Genomic DNA, 15,162 nt, shown 5'->3' with positions numbered 1-15,162 from the left:
GCTCCCCCCACCCCGCCGGGGGGGGGGGGGGGCCGGGGCTGCCGGCCCTGCCCCGGCCCCAGCATCCCACCCCCCCGCCCCGCCCGCCCCCCCGGGGCTGCCCCACGTCCCCAGCGTGTGTCCCCCCCCGCGCCTCGGGACTGTCCCACGTCCCCAGCGTGTCCCCCCCCTCCGCCCCACCCGGGCTGCCCCTTGCATCCCCAACCCCCCCCCGCCCTGCTTGCCCCCGGGGCTGCCCCGCATTCCCCCCATCCCCCCCGCCCCCCCGTGCCCCCCCCGTGCCCCCCCGCCCCGGCACGGCGCCCGGCACGACCGGTCAGGCGGTTCCCTGGAGGGCCCGGGGCGGGGAGGGGGCAGCCCGGTAACCCGAGCGGGGCTGCACGCCGCCTCCCTGACCTTTCGGGAGCCTTCCTCTGCCCCCCCCCACCCCACAGCCCGGCCCCGGTCACTCGGGGGGACCCCCACCCAGCCCCCCGCAGGGCCGGAGGGTCCTGGGGAGCCCGGCCAGGGCACCCTGTGAGCCCCACAGCAGCGCAGGCGTTGGGGCGGGGGGCACCCCTGTGCCAGGTCCCGCTCACACCCCCCGAGCTCCGTGCACGCCCGCGGCTATTTTGGGGCAGGGGCTGGGTGCCAGCGCCGATGAACGGTGCCACAAGGAGCCGTCCCCTCCTCTGGCATCTATGTTTTGGCAGCTGGAGGTGGGGGTGGGGACGGGGGGGACGGGCACAGGCTGGCGCGTCTCCCAGGACAGGCCTGGCCACCGTCCCCGTCTTGGCCAAGCACGGGGGGTCAGAAGAGCAGAGCCCAAACCCCCACTAGACCCTCCTGGGACCCCCGCGGGCCGAGTCCAGCTGCCTGGCAGGGAGGGGAAGGCCGAGCCGCTCAGAGCTGGGGGGTGAAGGGGGGGGCACAAGGAAAAGCTTCTGCACCCCAGGGTGGGGAGGGGGTCCCGGCTGGCCGGGTCACCTGGGGTCTGCCCCAGGGCCTTGCAGGGCTCTGCGTGTGGGGCACGCGCACCCGAGGACCCTGAAGCCCCCGGGGAACCCCCCCCCCTCAGCCCCAGAGCCGATGCTCTCTGCTTGCAGCTCCTCCTCTGGGTTCCTGTCCCTTGTCCCTGGCCCACAGAGCATGGGGGGGGGGACGGACACGGGAGATTTGGGGGTGTCCGCAGGGATTTAGCACAGGAGGCGACATTGACGGGGTCTCCAGCATCCCGGGGATTCCAGCATCCCTGCCAGCATCCCTGCCTGCATCCCTGCCTGCATCCCTGCCAGCATCCTGGCCAGCATCCCGGCCATGCTGCTGCTCGCTCCTCCCTGCTCCAGCGCCTTTGTCTGCATGGCCGTCCCCCCCGTCCCCCCCCCCCGCCACCGCAGCAGCCCGCAGCCCTCCCCAGGCCCCAGCAGACCCAAAACCGCTGCAAACTGAGCCGAGAATCTGGGGACTGTGAGGGGAGACCCCCCCCAGAGCAGGGGGGACCCCATCGTCCTGGCTGCCCGCACCCCAGCCCCTGTGCACCGGCTGGTTCGGCCCCTGCAAGCCTTGGCCCCTCAGCAGGAGGGGATGGGATGGGGACAGGGTGGGGGGGGTCCACCAGCCCCGGGGAAGGGATGGGGAGCGGGATGGGGAGCGGGATGGGGGCGGGATGGGGAACGGGATGGAGAACGGGACGGAGAACGGGACAGGGAGCGGGTACCGCGGCATGATGCTGCTTGGGGAAAATCTCTATGGTTCACGGAGCGGTGGGGCTGCGGGCGGCTGCGGGCCCCTCCCGGCGCACACGGCGGGGGCGGCATGCGAGAACCCCCACCCCGCAGCCCAGGGGCCAGCCCTGGCCCCCGCTGGGGGGGTGAGACCCCCGGGACGTGGTTGGGGTTCCCCATGGAAGAGCAGCTCCAGCTTGGCTGGGTGCGGAGCCGGGGCTCAGCTGCCTCGGGGCCTGGGGGTGCCCAGCACAGGAACCCCCCCAGAGTGAGCAGGGGGCCCCAAAAAGCCCAAGCGCTCCTGGACAGCCCGTGTCGGAGGGGGGTGAAGGGAACCCCCACCCCCGAGGGACGGGGACACCAGTGGGTGCAGAGCGGACGGTAGGACAGGGACCGGGCAGGGGTGGGCTCTGCCATGGGGGGACGCGGGTGCTGGCCCCCCCCCCCCGGACATGGGGACCCCCCAGCTCAGGGTCCTGCGGTGCTGGGGGTTATTTTTAGGGTGCAGCCGGGGGTTGCGGGTGTCTGGCTCCCGCCCGGCCCCACACCCGCAGGGCGGCCCCGCAATACCGGGGGGATCCCCGTGGGGGCCCCGCTGCTCCCCCACACCCTGCGGGGGCAGCACCCGGGGGGCGAGCGGGCGTGTAGTGCCTCGGAGGGACCGGCGGGGACGCGCAGGGACCCCCGCGGCCGCCCCGGCCAGCGCCACGCCCCGCACCGGGCGGAAGCGATCGGCCCTTGCACAGCCTCAGCGGCGCGACGTCATGGCTGTCCCGTTGACCAATCAGAAACGGGATCGCGGCATGAAGCCCGCCCCTCGCTGTTCGTTGGCCAATCGGCGCGCGCGGGTGGGCGGGGCGAGGCGCCTGCGCTGAGGCCGCTGCGAGGGGCGGGCGGGCGGCGCGTGCCGGGGGCTCATGGCGCTGCGGAGGGCGCTGAGCGCGGCGGGACGCAGGTGGGGGCACCCCGGGGTGGGGGTTCCCCGGGGTGGGGGGACCCTGGGGAGGGGGTGCACGGGAGGGGGTACGCCTGGGGCTGGAGGTACCCCGGAGTAGGGGTGGTGCACGGGGAAGGGGTGCCCTGGGGAGAGGGTGCGTGGGGAGGGGGAGCACCTGGGGAGGGGGTGCATGGGGAGGGGAGCACCTGGAGGTGGGGGTGGACGAGAGGGGGTGCACCCTCGTAGGGGGGGTGCACAGGGAAAGGGGGGGTGCACCCTGGTGCCTTTGGGGGGCCGTGGGTTGAGGATGCACCCCAAAGCAGAGGGGTGCGCACAGGTGTGTGTGCACGGAGGGGGCTGCCGGGGTAAAGGGGTGCACCCCTGCACCCTGCCTGCCCTGGGCCTGGCAGGGCGCACGGGGAAGGGGTGCAACCTGGGGTGGGGGGCTGCAGAAGGAAGGGATGCACCCCAGCATCTTGGGGGGGCATAGGGAGGGGTCTGCACCCCAGGCTCCAGTGGAAGCCCCCTTGGGTCTGTGGGGTGCACGGGGAAGGGTCCGGGGGAGTGAATGGGGGGTTGTGCATCCCTGCACCCTCTCTGCCCATCTGGGGGTGTGGACAGGGGACCTCCCACCCCTGCACCCCCTCTCCGGGCTGCCTGCCCCGTCGCAGGTGGGCGCAGCGCCTGTGCTCCACGGCGCGGGGGGACACCATCTTCGCCGTCTCCTCGGGACACGGGCGGTGCGGGGTGGCCGTCATCCGCACCAGCGGGCCGGGCAGCCGCGGGGCCCTGCAGACCCTCACCGGGCGCCCCGAGCTGCCCCCGCCCCGCGTCCTGGCCCTGAGGCGCATCCGCGACCCCGCCACCGCCGAGCCCCTGGACCGCGGCCTCGTTGTCTGGTTCCCAGGTGGGGGTGGCATCAGGTCTCGGTGCTTGGTGGGGGGGCTTGGTGCTTGGTGGGGGTCTCGGTGCCCAGTACAGGCAGGGCTCAGCCCCTCTTGGCTTCCCTGGCACCGTGAATCCGGCTAAGTGCGGATGCCGGTGGGGATGGTCCCGGCTCAACACTGGCCCCTTTGCACTGATCGTATATAGCTGCAGCACAGCTGCTAGCAGGGGGTCTCTCCGGACCCCCCCAGAAGCCCCTGTGGGGTCGAAGCATGCATGCTGCCACGGGAGGGGAAAGGATGGGGTGTGCTGGATCCGGCCGGGGGCGAGCTCGCAGCGGTGGGCTCAGCCGGTGCCCGTACAAGCTGTGTCCTGGTTCTGCAGGTCCCCAGAGCTTCACCGGGGAGGACTGCGCCGAGCTGCACGTGCATGGCGGGCCGGCGGTGGTGAGCGGGGTGCTGCGGGCGCTGGGTGAGGCTCCCCCTGTCTCTCCTCCCCCCCTCCCCTCGGGTCCTGGCCCCCGGGGTGCTGCCGGAGGGTGGCCCCAGCTCGGGGAGGGGGGCTCACCCCGGGGCTGGCAGGGCGCCTGCCCGGGCTGCGTCCTGCCGAGCCCGGGGAGTTCACGCGCCGAGCCTTCCACCGCGGGAAGCTGGACCTGACGGCGGCCGAGGGGCTGGGGGACCTGATCCGGGCGGAGACGGAGGCCCAGCGGCGGCAGGCGCTGCGGCAGATGGAGGGCGACCTGGGCCGGCTCTACCAGCGCTGGAGTGAGACCCTCACCCAGGTAAGGGTGGTGGGGCACGGGCTTGGATCCCGCTGCCTGGGTTCCTCCGCTGGCGCATGGGTGGCTTGGGGACACAGGGCCGGGCTGTCCCCGCTGACCCCCTCCTTGTCCCCAGGCTCTCGCCCACCTTGAAGCCTATATCGACTTCAGTGAGGATGACAACGTGGAGGAAGAGGTCTTATCCCAAGGTGAGGGCTGGCAGGGTGGCGGGGGGGCTGGGACACCCTGTCCCTGCTGTCCCCTCCTGCCACGTCCCCCTTCTCTCTCCCTGCAGTGGATGCCACCGTGCGGGGGCTGGAGCAGGAGATCGGTGCCCACCTGCAGGATGGGCGCCGCGGGGAGCTGCTCCGCGGGGGGGTCCACGCCGTCATTGCCGGCCCCCCCAACGTGGGCAAGAGCAGCCTGCTCAACCTGCTCTGTGAGTGGGGCGCGGGGGGGCTGCTCACAGCCTGGACGAGGTTCCCCTTCCCTGGGGAAGGGCAGCCACTGTCCCTGACGCTGCAAGGACAGGGGGGTCCCCAGCATTGTTCCCTGTGTCGTGTCGTCCCCCCCGCCAGGCCGGCGTCCGGCAGCCATCGTGTCGCCGGTGGCGGGGACGACGCGGGACGTGGTGGAGGTGGCCCTGAACGTTGGCGGTTACCCCCTGGTGCTGAGCGACACAGCCGGCCTCCGTGATGCCACCGACCCTGTTGAGCAGGAGGGGGTCAGCCGCGCGCGGGACCGGTGAGGCTGGGGGGGCCGGGCTGGGGGTACCCCCCACCGCAGGGGCTGGGATGGCTGGGAGTTGGCAGGATGCGGCCCCTTGCCCTACCCTGCCACCCCCCACCCCAGGCTGCAGCAAGCGGACCTGGTGTTGGCCGTGCTGGATGCCGCGGTGGTGCCCGCTGAGCCGGCCGGGCTGGGGGCTGCCCTGGGGTCCCTGCTGCCCCCCGCCACCACCCCCTGCATCCTGGTCCTCAACAAGGCCGACCTGCTGCCGGGGGGCGGGGGGGCCCTGCGCGACGCCTGCGCCCGGGGGGACCCCCTGCCCCCCACCACCCTCCTCTCCTGCAAGACGGGCGAGGGGCTCGACCACCTCCTGGAGCTGCTGGCACGGCAGCTGGCACGGCTGTGAGTGCAGGGGGCGCGGGGGGGGGACACCAGACATACCGTCCTGGCTCGGATGGGTGCTCCAGGCTGGTTTCTCCGCCCCCCCCCCCCCCCAGATGTGGAGACCCCCTGGCAGGCTCGCCCAGCCTGACGCAGAGCCGGCACAGCCTCCACCTGGGCGACTGCGCGGCGGCGCTGGCACGCTATGGCTGGGAGCGCCGGCAGGACCTGGGGCTGGCAGCTGAGCGGTTGCGGTTGGCGCGGCGGCACCTCGGCCGGATCACTGGCCACGTGGGCGCCGAGGACGTTCTCGACATCATCTTCAGGGACTTCTGCGTTGGCAAGTGAGGGGCGCAGCGGGGGGGGTCCCCCTGCCGCAGTGCCACCAAGGTCAAGGACCGCGGGCAGGGGAGCTCTTGGCTCCGTGCTGATATTAAACCGTGGTGCCTTTGTCGGCTCTGGCATCTTGCCCCTCCCTGGTCCCCAGTGCCGCGGGGCTCGGCATCCCTGTGCCGGGCTGCGGTGTTTTCCTGGCCGGGGGAAGCGTGTCCCGAGCCCCAGACACGGAAAAAAACACCGGGAGAGGCCCTGTTTCCTGGCCAGGAGGACAAACAAGGAGCTGGAGCGGCTGGAAAGGAAAAGCCACCCCGGGCTTCCCCCCTGGGGCATCCCCCTTCCACGCCATGCCATGGGGGACGCAGGGCTCGGCATCCCGGTGGGGTCCATCCTGGCACCCCAAGTGCACCCCCAGCCCCAGGGAGACAGCGTGGGGGTCTTGGGCCCCGCCCGGGGGCACAGCCCCAACCTGGAGAGCCACGGAATCCCCCCAGCTCTTGCACCCACCTGGCAGCTTTGGGCTCTGTAACCCCAAAGGTGGCGGCTCCCTGGGGACCCCCTGCTCTCCTGACCTGGAGCTGGGGCCCCCGGGCTTCGGAAGCGCCTGGTGCTCCATGATGATTTATAGTGGGGCTCCAGAAAATCCTCTGGCAGCAAGCGGGTCCCCCCAGTTTCCCAGCCGGGCTGCGTGGGGGCGGCATGGGCAGCTGGGGCCGTGGTTCCTGGGGGAGTCCCTCCATCACCCCGATCCCACCCTGGCACCGTGCGCTTCCAGGGGCTGGGCAGGGACGGGGGGACCCGGCGGCGTCCCCATCCTTGGGCAGCGGTGGGTGGGGGGAGCACGTGGCTGCGTGTATCCCGGGGGGTATGCGGCTCGGGGGACCCGAATGGGACCTGGGGGTGCTGGCTGGGGATGGAGGTGGCGGTGGGGATGGGGATGCGCCAGGAGCACTACGTGCCGCCTGCGGCAGGGGATGGCGTGCGGGCAGCCCGGCAGGCAGGAAAGGCTCTTTCAACAGGAAGGAGCAGGAGCCGGCGATTAATCACCGCGTTTGGCACGTCCTGCGCCTGCCGCTGCACCCCGGCCCCACACCCCGGCGTGCCGAGGTGGCTCGGTGGCAGGACGGGGCTCGGCGGCCAAGGGCTTCCCGCTTGCTCGGCCTCGCGCGCTTCCTGCTAGCGAGCAGGGAAAGCCCAGGGCCGGGGTTTGCCCTGTGCTGCCGGGGTTGGGTTTCCTGGTGGGGGGGATGGCAGCCCCCCCAAAAGGGCACGTGAAGCCGGGACGGGATGTACCCGCTCCCCATCCCGGTCATGGCCCGTGCACACGGCGTCCCCCCCCCCCCCCAATAGGCATCCAGGCACACGTGCGGTGAGCTGTGTCGGTGCTCAGGGCTGGCTGTATTTACAGCTGCCAACCACCCCGTCTCCAAGCATACGGGTACATGCACGGGGTAGGCGAGCGTGCGGGAGGGGACGAGCGCGGGGGCTCGGGGAAGGGGACAGGGAAGGGTGGCCCTGGCCCCCGCCATGCTGGCGGTCCCCCTGGAGCGGGGGGAGGATGGTGGCAGTGCCGGCCGCTCGCTCCCAGTCGGAGTTTGCCATCCGTGCCGTGGGAAGCACCTCCTGGGCTTGTCCTCGAGCCCCTCGCTGCTGTCTTCCATGCGCCGCTCGGCCATTAGCCACTGCGGAGAGGGCAGGATCAGGCCCCTGGCACCGCTCGCCCCTGGCATCCCCAGCCCCCTCCACCCCTCCAGCCCGGCGGGCTCCCGCGCTGGCCCCCCTCACCTGGGGTTCTTCAGGGTGGACGTGTACTGCTCCATGATCTTCTGCACCGACCGCTGGATCTCTTCCGCGTTGATTTTGCCTGGTGGGATGGAGCAGCGGGGCCTGAGCCGGGAGGGGGGATGGTGGCCCCCAGCGTGACAGGGGGGCTGGTCCCACAGCAAGCCCCCCCCCTACCCCCCAGGACTCACCCATATTCCCGAAGATGCCCTGGTTCCTCAGAGCATCTGCGTAGGAGCCTGTGCTGGCGAAGGGTCCCGGCCGCCCGCCGCCCCCCGGCAACCGCGAGCCCGTGATGTCGAAGAAGACGTCCATCTGCAGAGGAGAGCGGGCGGTGGCGGTCAGCGCTGGCACCGCTGCCCCCCTCGGCACGGCACCTCTGGGTGAAGGGGGCCTGAGGGTGCTGCAGCGGCTTGTCCCTGCCTGGGGTGCACCCGCGGTCGTGCAGAAGCACGTGTGTAGAAGTGTGTTTGCAAAAGAAAGATGCATGTGCAAAAGTGTGTGTGCAAAAGAAAATGCACGTGCAAAGGTGCGTTTGCAGAAGTGCATGTGCAAAAGAAAGATGCACATGCAAAATTACATGTGCAAAAAAAAAGGTGTAAGTGCCTGGCCTCTTGTACTCCCGGCGTGGCCGCGGAGGGTGCCCGGGGACATCCCCGTGCCCCGGCAGCTCCCTCACCTTGGAGCCCATGCAGATGTTGAGCTGCTCCTTGAAGTACCCAGCCTGCGCGGCGGCTTTGCTCTTCTCCTCCAGCTCCTTGCCAAGTTGCTCCTTCTCCATCAGCAGCTTCTTCTTCTCCTCCTGGCCGCCCTTGACCTGTTTCTCGACGTCCTGCAGCCGCTTCTCCAACTCCTGCTTCTCCCCGGAGCAGTTGATGCGACACTGGAGCAGGTTCATGTCGCAGACGCTTTTCCCCACGTATTTGGTCTCTCGTTCCTGCTGCCAGAGGAAAAGCCCCTCCGTCTGCTGCGTCAACCAGCTGAGCTGCTCGTGGACTGCGCTGCAGCTGTATGGGCTGAGCATCTTGATGCGCTGGAAGGAGTAGCTCACGTCGGACCTCAAGGAGCCGCACTCGTGCTTCAGGAGCTCCAGGTTGGTTTTGGTGGACTCGCAGATGGTCCTGGTGGTGAGCAGGTCCCGCTGGCAGCTCTCCTGCTCCTGGGTGGCTTTGGTCAGCGTGGCACCCGCTTTGCGGCAGTTTTCCTCCAGCTCCTTCTTGGCCAGGGCTGTCTGGTCCAGCTGGCTCCGCAGCAATGCCTTCTCGGCTGCGGGGGGGGGGGGGGGGGCACAGGGTTGGGGTGCATGGTTCCCCCCACCCCCCCGACTCCCACCCCACATCTCGGGGTGACACCCCTGCTTGGCCCAGAGAGGGGGCAGACCCCCTGCACAGGCTGCGGCAGGTCCCCGAGGGGTGCTGCGGGTCCCCGGGGGGCTGGGAGGGGGGTGCTCAGGGTGGGGTGTGGGGGGGGTCCCTTACCGCTGCAGCTGGCGTTGATGAGGCTGATGGTCATGTGGCATTCGTCCAGCTTCGTCTTCTGGTAGAAGATGATCCTCATCATCTCCTGCAGCTGAGGTGGGGGGAGGAAGAGAAGGGGGGGGTCAGAGCATCCTGCAAGGACCCCCCCCGGCATCGCCTCGCTCCCCCTGGGTGGTGGTGAGAGCGCTGGGGGCCGGCGAGGGCAGGGGGTTGGGAAGGATGAGGAGGGGGGGGCTGCGAGATTGGAACCCCCTTGGCCAGCGACTGCCTGTGGGATGCCAAGGCTGAGAGCACCCCCGGGGCTGGCGGGGGCACGTCAGCGTCGCCAGCGGGCTCTGCCCCCCCGCACCCTCTCGTCCATCCCTGCTGAAGCTTGCGGGGCTGAAGCGAGGTCCCGGCTCCTCGCGGCCCCCAGCACCCATGGGTGGGTTGCTGCCCCCAGTACCCGGGGGGCTTTGCCTTCCCTCCCCAGGGAGGGGGGCTCACCTTGGGGATGGAGTTGGGAGCCTGGGTGCTATTGCACTTATCCAGGTCCCGTTGCACCTTCTGGGCGAGGGCCTGCAGCCCTTGCTTCTCCTTGAGGGTGGCGTTGAGGGTGCGCGTCAGGTTGATGTTCCTCCCGCTGAGGGTGATGATCTTGTTGTAGCGATCCTGCAGCTGCTCCTCCAGCAGCCGGAGGTGCGTGTCGGTGCCTGCCTGCGCGTTGCCGTACACCATGAACAGCACCAGCCCCAGGATGATGAGGAATTGGATGAGGGAGGTGAAGAGGAAGATGTACTTCACGTAAAACCCACAGTCCCGCTTGGGCATCGCTTCCTTGGCCTCCAGACCAAACTTGGCCATGGCGTAGCTGCTCTTCTCCATCCTGCCGATGCTCTGCACACCCCACCCCGCAGCAGGCCCTTTCAATGGGGCCACGCCGGGGCGGAGCTCGCTCCCGCCACCGTGTTTATATTGCTCTATTTAATATTTCCTTCTGCTGGGCTCCTTCCTGCCTCTCCGGATGCCTCAGACCCGCCAGGTTATCACGACGCAGCTTCTGTTTTGTGAGAACTGTTCCCAGTTGATAACGGACGGGGGCGAAGCCTGGGACCCCGCTCCACCCGGCCTGTGCCGGGGCCTGGCACTCCCCCAGGACCAGCTCTCACCCTGAAATAGCCCCCGGCACGGCGGGCACCGGGGATGCCCGGGGAATGAGTCCTCGGGGGCAGGCAGGGTGGGCTACGGCTGCCGGCGCTCGCTGGTGGGGTGATGGAGGAGGATCCCACCGCCTGCACTGGGCGCCCCGGGTTGGTCCTGACGCCATGTCCTCGTGGTGGGACGATGGCACGCGAGTCACCGCCGGACCTTGCTGCTCGCCAGGTCAATGGCATGCAGGGACTGATGCTCCACGTCTGCTTTCCTGCACCTCGCAGGCAGCTCACGAGCAGGGGAAGGATGCGGCCAGGCCCTGGCTTGCAGGTAGGGTGGCAGTGGGCTAGGGTGGGTGACGTGGTGGCGGCTGTGGGATGAAGCCACTGGTGGGAACCTGCAGCTGTGGCGCCCATGGGTGCTGTCACCCCGCAGAGCCACCATCCTGCCGCGGGGCCTGGGGAGCCGCTCCTGGTCTCTGTCCCCCGCCGGGGACATCTCTGCTGGGCAGAGAGCAGCCAGTGGAGGGGAGCAAGGGGCAAATCCCGACCTCTCCATGCCCACCTGCGTGTGGGACCACCGGGTCCCCAGGCTGCTGAGGAAGCCCCAGCCAAGCACGTGGAGCGCGGGTGGCCCTGGCGCCGTGCGAGGACGGCCACCCATGCCAGCATCGCTGCCAGGGCGGCTCAGCCCAGCCGGGCACGGATGGAAAGAGCCACGGGTTTGCAGCCGTCTCCCCTGTCCCGCTCCAGGTCTGGGGTCCCCTGGGCCCCATGCTGGGCTGAGGGGGGAGCCTGGGGGTGAGGACTGGCTTGGGGACAGGCTGGGGACATGGAGGGGTTCCTCAGTGCAGGGAAAAGGGGTCGCATCGGGTGTGGGCAGCACCATGGCAGGGACTGGAGGGAGGGGGGATGCTGCCTGTCCAACCCTCAGCGCCGGTGGCCACAGACCAGGTATCTGGGCTGCAGGATGGGCACCCCCAGATCTGGGCTGAGCTGGACCATGTTCAGATCCTGGCCACGGCCATCGCCACCCCGTCCCCATCCCATGGGAGCCCTGGGCTGTGGTGGAGGGGCCGGCTGCGCCCGGGACCCCTCCAGCTCTGCAGGATGCCCAGCCCGGGATGGGGGGGGCTGGCCAGGGGGGCCGAGGTGTGGGGCCACGCCGGGCGCTGACCTCGAGCTGCTCGTTGTTTCCTGCCTTCTGGCTGCGCCGCGGTCCCTGGGGACCGGGAAGCGTCTGCGATGGCCGGGATGGTGTCAGTCCTGAATCCATTCTCAGCTACTGCCGTTTCCTTCCTGAGCTGCAAATAACGGTGAGTCACCCCCGGCCCCCCCCGGGCCCTGACGTGGGGACGCTACCGGGGCTCTGCCGGACCCCTGACCCTGGGACCCTGGCGTGCCACTGACTTCGCTGGTCAGATGCTCCCTCTGGCAGCCCACCCCAAGGGCTCCCTGCAGCCTCCCGGGGTCACCGGGGATCCTGATGGGGCGTCCAGCCCCACCAGCGCTGCAGACCCTGCCCCTGTCCCATTTTCCAATTAGCCTCCTGGCTATAATTAATCCTTCCCATGCTGAGGGCTGGTGCTGCATTGAGGTTGGGCCATGGGAATGGCTCTGCCCGGTTCCCTTCCCTGTCCCAAGCTGCTGCGGGGCTGGGGTCTCCACTTTGGGACCACCAGGTTTGGGGTGCGGCAACGGGGCTGGTGTCCCGTCCCCCCACAGGCTCCGCAGCCTGGGGAGCCCCGACACGACTGGGGGCTGCCTTGCAGAGGCACTTTCACCTGGAAAGCCGCATGCCAGCACCTTCCCCAGCCCCCCGAGCCGGGGGGGCAGTGGGGAGCACGGGGTGCGATCCCCCACGGGCAGTGCAGGCAGGAGGAGGCCGGATGCCTGCGCACGGCCTGCCTGCCCTCTGCACAGGATACCGCGGCGGCGGCGGCAGGAAAAATCTGCAACTTTCCTGGAAACCTTCTTCAAAGCGGATCAAAGATGCTGGGAAGCGACTGCAAAACAGCAGCAGCTGCTGATCCCCGTCCCCCCTCCCCGCCTCGGCCCCCCTGTCCCTGGCTGGGCCCCCCCGGGGTGCCTGCGGGGTCCCTGGCAGAGCTGGGTCCTGCCCTGGCAGCCTCTGGGCGCCGTGGTGGCAGAGCCCGGTTAAAGCCCCGGGGTCTGCGTGATGCCTGAGCAGGGCTGTGGGGACAGCTGGGCTGGGGGGGGGACGGACGGTTGGGCTGTGGGGACAGCTGGGCTGGGGGGGACGGCTGGGCTCAGGGGGAACAGGGGGACAGCCAGGCTGGTGGCACGGGGAGACGTCCCGGTGAGCAGAGCAGCCTTTATTGCCCAAACGCCTGCCCAGTCTCCCCAGTTTCTGGAGCGCGCTGGGAACGCGGCATCAAACCCCAGAGCTGATTAAAGAGCAGCTCCGAGCAGTCGGTGGGGAAACCATCCCTCGGTTGAGCTAAAACTCTGCTCAAAAGCCGGATGACCGACCCCTCCGGTCCTGCCGTCCTGCTGCGGTGGTGGCACGGGGACACGCAGCAGGACCGGGACGCACGGTAGCATCACGACGGGCGGCAGGATCAGGACACGCGGTGGCATCGGGACACGGCGGGATCAGGACAGACGGCAGCATCACGACAGACGGCAGGATCGGGACACACGGTGGGGATCGGGGCACCCTGTGACCCACCGGCATCGTTCACCTGGACGCGCTGGCTCCGGTCAGACGCGGCCGGGGCTGAGCCGCTGCTGGGTCCCAGTGCTAAGGGGCGCTGTGGGACTGGGAATGCTGGGCTCAGCGGGGGGGGGGCCGGCCCCCAGCCCCCCGGCAGGGAGGGGGGCGGGGGGAGCTGCGGGGCTTCAGCCCTTCCTGCAAAAGAGGGGAGGGCAGGGAGTGAGTCCCCGCACGGCCCCCGCGTCCTGCTCCCCTGGGGACACCGGTGACGATGGCACACGCCGGGAAGCGTGCCCGTGAGCACCAGGGCTGGCTGCACCGGTGAATCCCCCTCCCCAGACGGATGCCTGGGGCATCTCTTCCCCCCCCCCCGCAGCCACACAGGCAGGGAGCACCCACAGAAAGTACCGGGACGGAGGGCACCTGCGCCCAGTCGCTCGGTCCCTCGCCCGCCGCCGCAGCGCGTCGACCTCGGCCGCGTAGTCCTGCCTGCGGGGAGAGCGAAGCTGCGGGAGGGGGTCTCCCTGCCCTGGGATGGGGGGACAGAGGACGGTCCCCATGGGGAGAGAGGGACAGGGCAGGGTGGTGGTGGGGCTGGAAGGTTGGGGTCAGGCTGGGTGCGGGGCTGGGGGGGGTGGATGCTCTGGGGTGCCCAGCCCATGGCGGGGGGGGACAAGGACCTTACAGGGTGGCCTCGAGCTCTCTCTGCCGGGCCTCACACTGCTCCCCCCGCGCCCGCAGCACTCGCCGCTGCTCCGCCGCCTCCTCCAGCCGCTGCCGCAGCCCCAGCACCTGCTCCTCGCCCCGTGCCAGCTCCTCTGCGGGACGAAGGGGACAGTGGGGTCACCCGCGCACCCCAAACCCCGACACCCCAAATGCAAGCCTGCCCCACTGGGCATTGCCCCCAAAGGGCATGCGGCTGCAGGACCCCTGGGCGGGCTCCTTGCACAGGGTGGTGGGGGACCTGTGCTCCACGCCGCTGCTCCCAGGGGACGGACAGAGGGAGACGGTGTCCAGACAGACCTCACCTTGCAGAGCCGCCTTGCCGCGGGCCAGCTCAGCCCGCTTGCGCCGCAGGGCCAGCACTTCGTCCCGCAGCGCCGTCATGTTGGCCTCCAGCGTGGCCTGGGGAGAGGGGACACGGCGGCGTGGGGACAGGGGTGGGCAGTGTCCTCCCGTCTCTTCATCTGCTGCTGGAGCCCTGCCCCTCCTCACCACCTCCCTGTGTCCCCAAGCTGTCCCCATGCTCCTGGTGGCCTCAGGTCCCCCCGTCACGTTTCTCGAAGGGGTAGGGACATGGATTTGGGGAAAATCCCTCTTCTCTGGAGGGATGGCTCAGCCTGAGTTTGGTGAGAGGATGCTGGTGCACCAGGGATGTCACGGGAGCCCCAGGCCACTCAAGCGCCCCGTAAGTGGCATCCCTAGTGCTTGGGAGGGGACAGGGCTCCCCCCAGCCGGGTCCCCGAGAGGCTGCACAGCCCAGCCCCGCTCCCGGCGCCAGCCCCGGGAAGCCGGAGCACTTTTCCAGCCTCTCCGGGCCATTGTTCGGCCGGATGAGCCCGGAGGGGCGGTGGGACCCAGCTCTTCCTCCGGGCTGCGGCTGTGGCGCTGGGGCCAGGCCCTTTCCCAGCCAGGGCCACAGCTAAAAATACCTGGGAGGAGAGAAACGGCAGCTCCACACCGGCTCCAGCCTCCGCTGCTGCTTTGGGACGGGGTAATTATATGTGTGCGGAGCAGCTCGGTCACAGCTAAGAATAGCTGTCCCCAGCCGGTCACGAGCACCCGGGCAGGGAGACGGCAGGACCAGGGCTGTGCCGAGGGACCGGGAGCAGCAGGGGCTCCCCTCTTGGGGCATCCCATGCAGGAAGGCAGCCGTGCACCCCCAGGGTGCTGCCAGTCCCCCTCTCCCAGGGCTGCCGCCCCCCCTTCCTGGCTCATCTTTGCAGCCGGCCTTTGCTCTCCGGGGATTGCTCGTCTGCAGCATCCTTCCCATCAATGCTGGGGCTTTCCACGAGCCTGATCAAACTCCCCCGCAGGGGGAGTCTTGGCTACTGAGCTCCCCCAGACCCCCCCCTCTCCGCTCCAGCATCACTCTTCCCTTGCATGTAGCTGGGTGGCCGAGGACCCCCCTGTCTCCATCCTCGCCAGCACCTACCGCCCGCTCCCAGCAGGACGCCAGGCTGGCATTGAGCTTCTTGCCGTCGCCATGGGCCTGGGCAATCTCCCGCTGCAGAGCATCCTCCGCCCGCGTGCTCGCCGCCACCTCCCGCTGCAGCCGGGCTCGCTCCCGCTCCAGCTCGGCCACGCGGTTCCCCAGCTCCCGGCTCTCGTTGGCTGCCCGTTCCCGGCAGCCCTGCAGCT

The 15,162-nt window shown here is 70.1% G+C and overlaps 2 protein-coding genes across 2 annotated transcripts; one reads left to right on the top strand and one right to left on the bottom strand.

Annotated features, from left to right (window-relative positions):
• The first annotated feature begins 2,617 nt into the window (after nt 1-2,617).
• GTPBP3 (GTP binding protein 3, mitochondrial) lies at nt 2,618-5,862 on the top strand. Its single transcript, XM_076359208.1, has 9 exons — nt 2,618-2,658; nt 3,312-3,547; nt 3,910-3,996; nt 4,107-4,309; nt 4,425-4,497; nt 4,584-4,727; nt 4,867-5,032; nt 5,141-5,419; nt 5,515-5,862. The coding sequence occupies exons 1-9, from the start codon at nt 2,621-2,623 to the stop codon at nt 5,744-5,746; spliced, it is 1,458 nt and encodes a 485-aa protein (XP_076215323.1). The 5' UTR covers nt 2,618-2,620; the 3' UTR covers nt 5,747-5,862.
• Nucleotides 5,863-7,111: 1,249 nt separating this feature from the next.
• On the bottom strand, nt 7,112-9,877 carry PLVAP (plasmalemma vesicle associated protein). Its single transcript, XM_076359220.1, has 6 exons — nt 9,481-9,877; nt 8,995-9,085; nt 8,196-8,782; nt 7,708-7,831; nt 7,520-7,598; nt 7,112-7,416 (listed from the first exon to the last, which is right to left on the bottom strand). The coding sequence occupies exons 1-6, from the start codon at nt 9,856-9,858 to the stop codon at nt 7,410-7,412; spliced, it is 1,266 nt and encodes a 421-aa protein (XP_076215335.1). The 5' UTR covers nt 9,859-9,877; the 3' UTR covers nt 7,112-7,409.
• Nucleotides 9,878-15,162: the final 5,285 nt, after the last annotated feature.

Source organism: Aptenodytes patagonicus, chromosome 25, assembly GCF_965638725.1.
Source record: "Aptenodytes patagonicus chromosome 25, bAptPat1.pri.cur, whole genome shotgun sequence".
In the NCBI taxonomy this organism is placed as follows: Eukaryota; Metazoa; Chordata; class Aves; order Sphenisciformes; family Spheniscidae; genus Aptenodytes; species Aptenodytes patagonicus.
The sequence above is the reverse complement of the archived record's forward strand: the minus strand, read 5'-3'. Positions and strand labels throughout refer to the sequence as shown.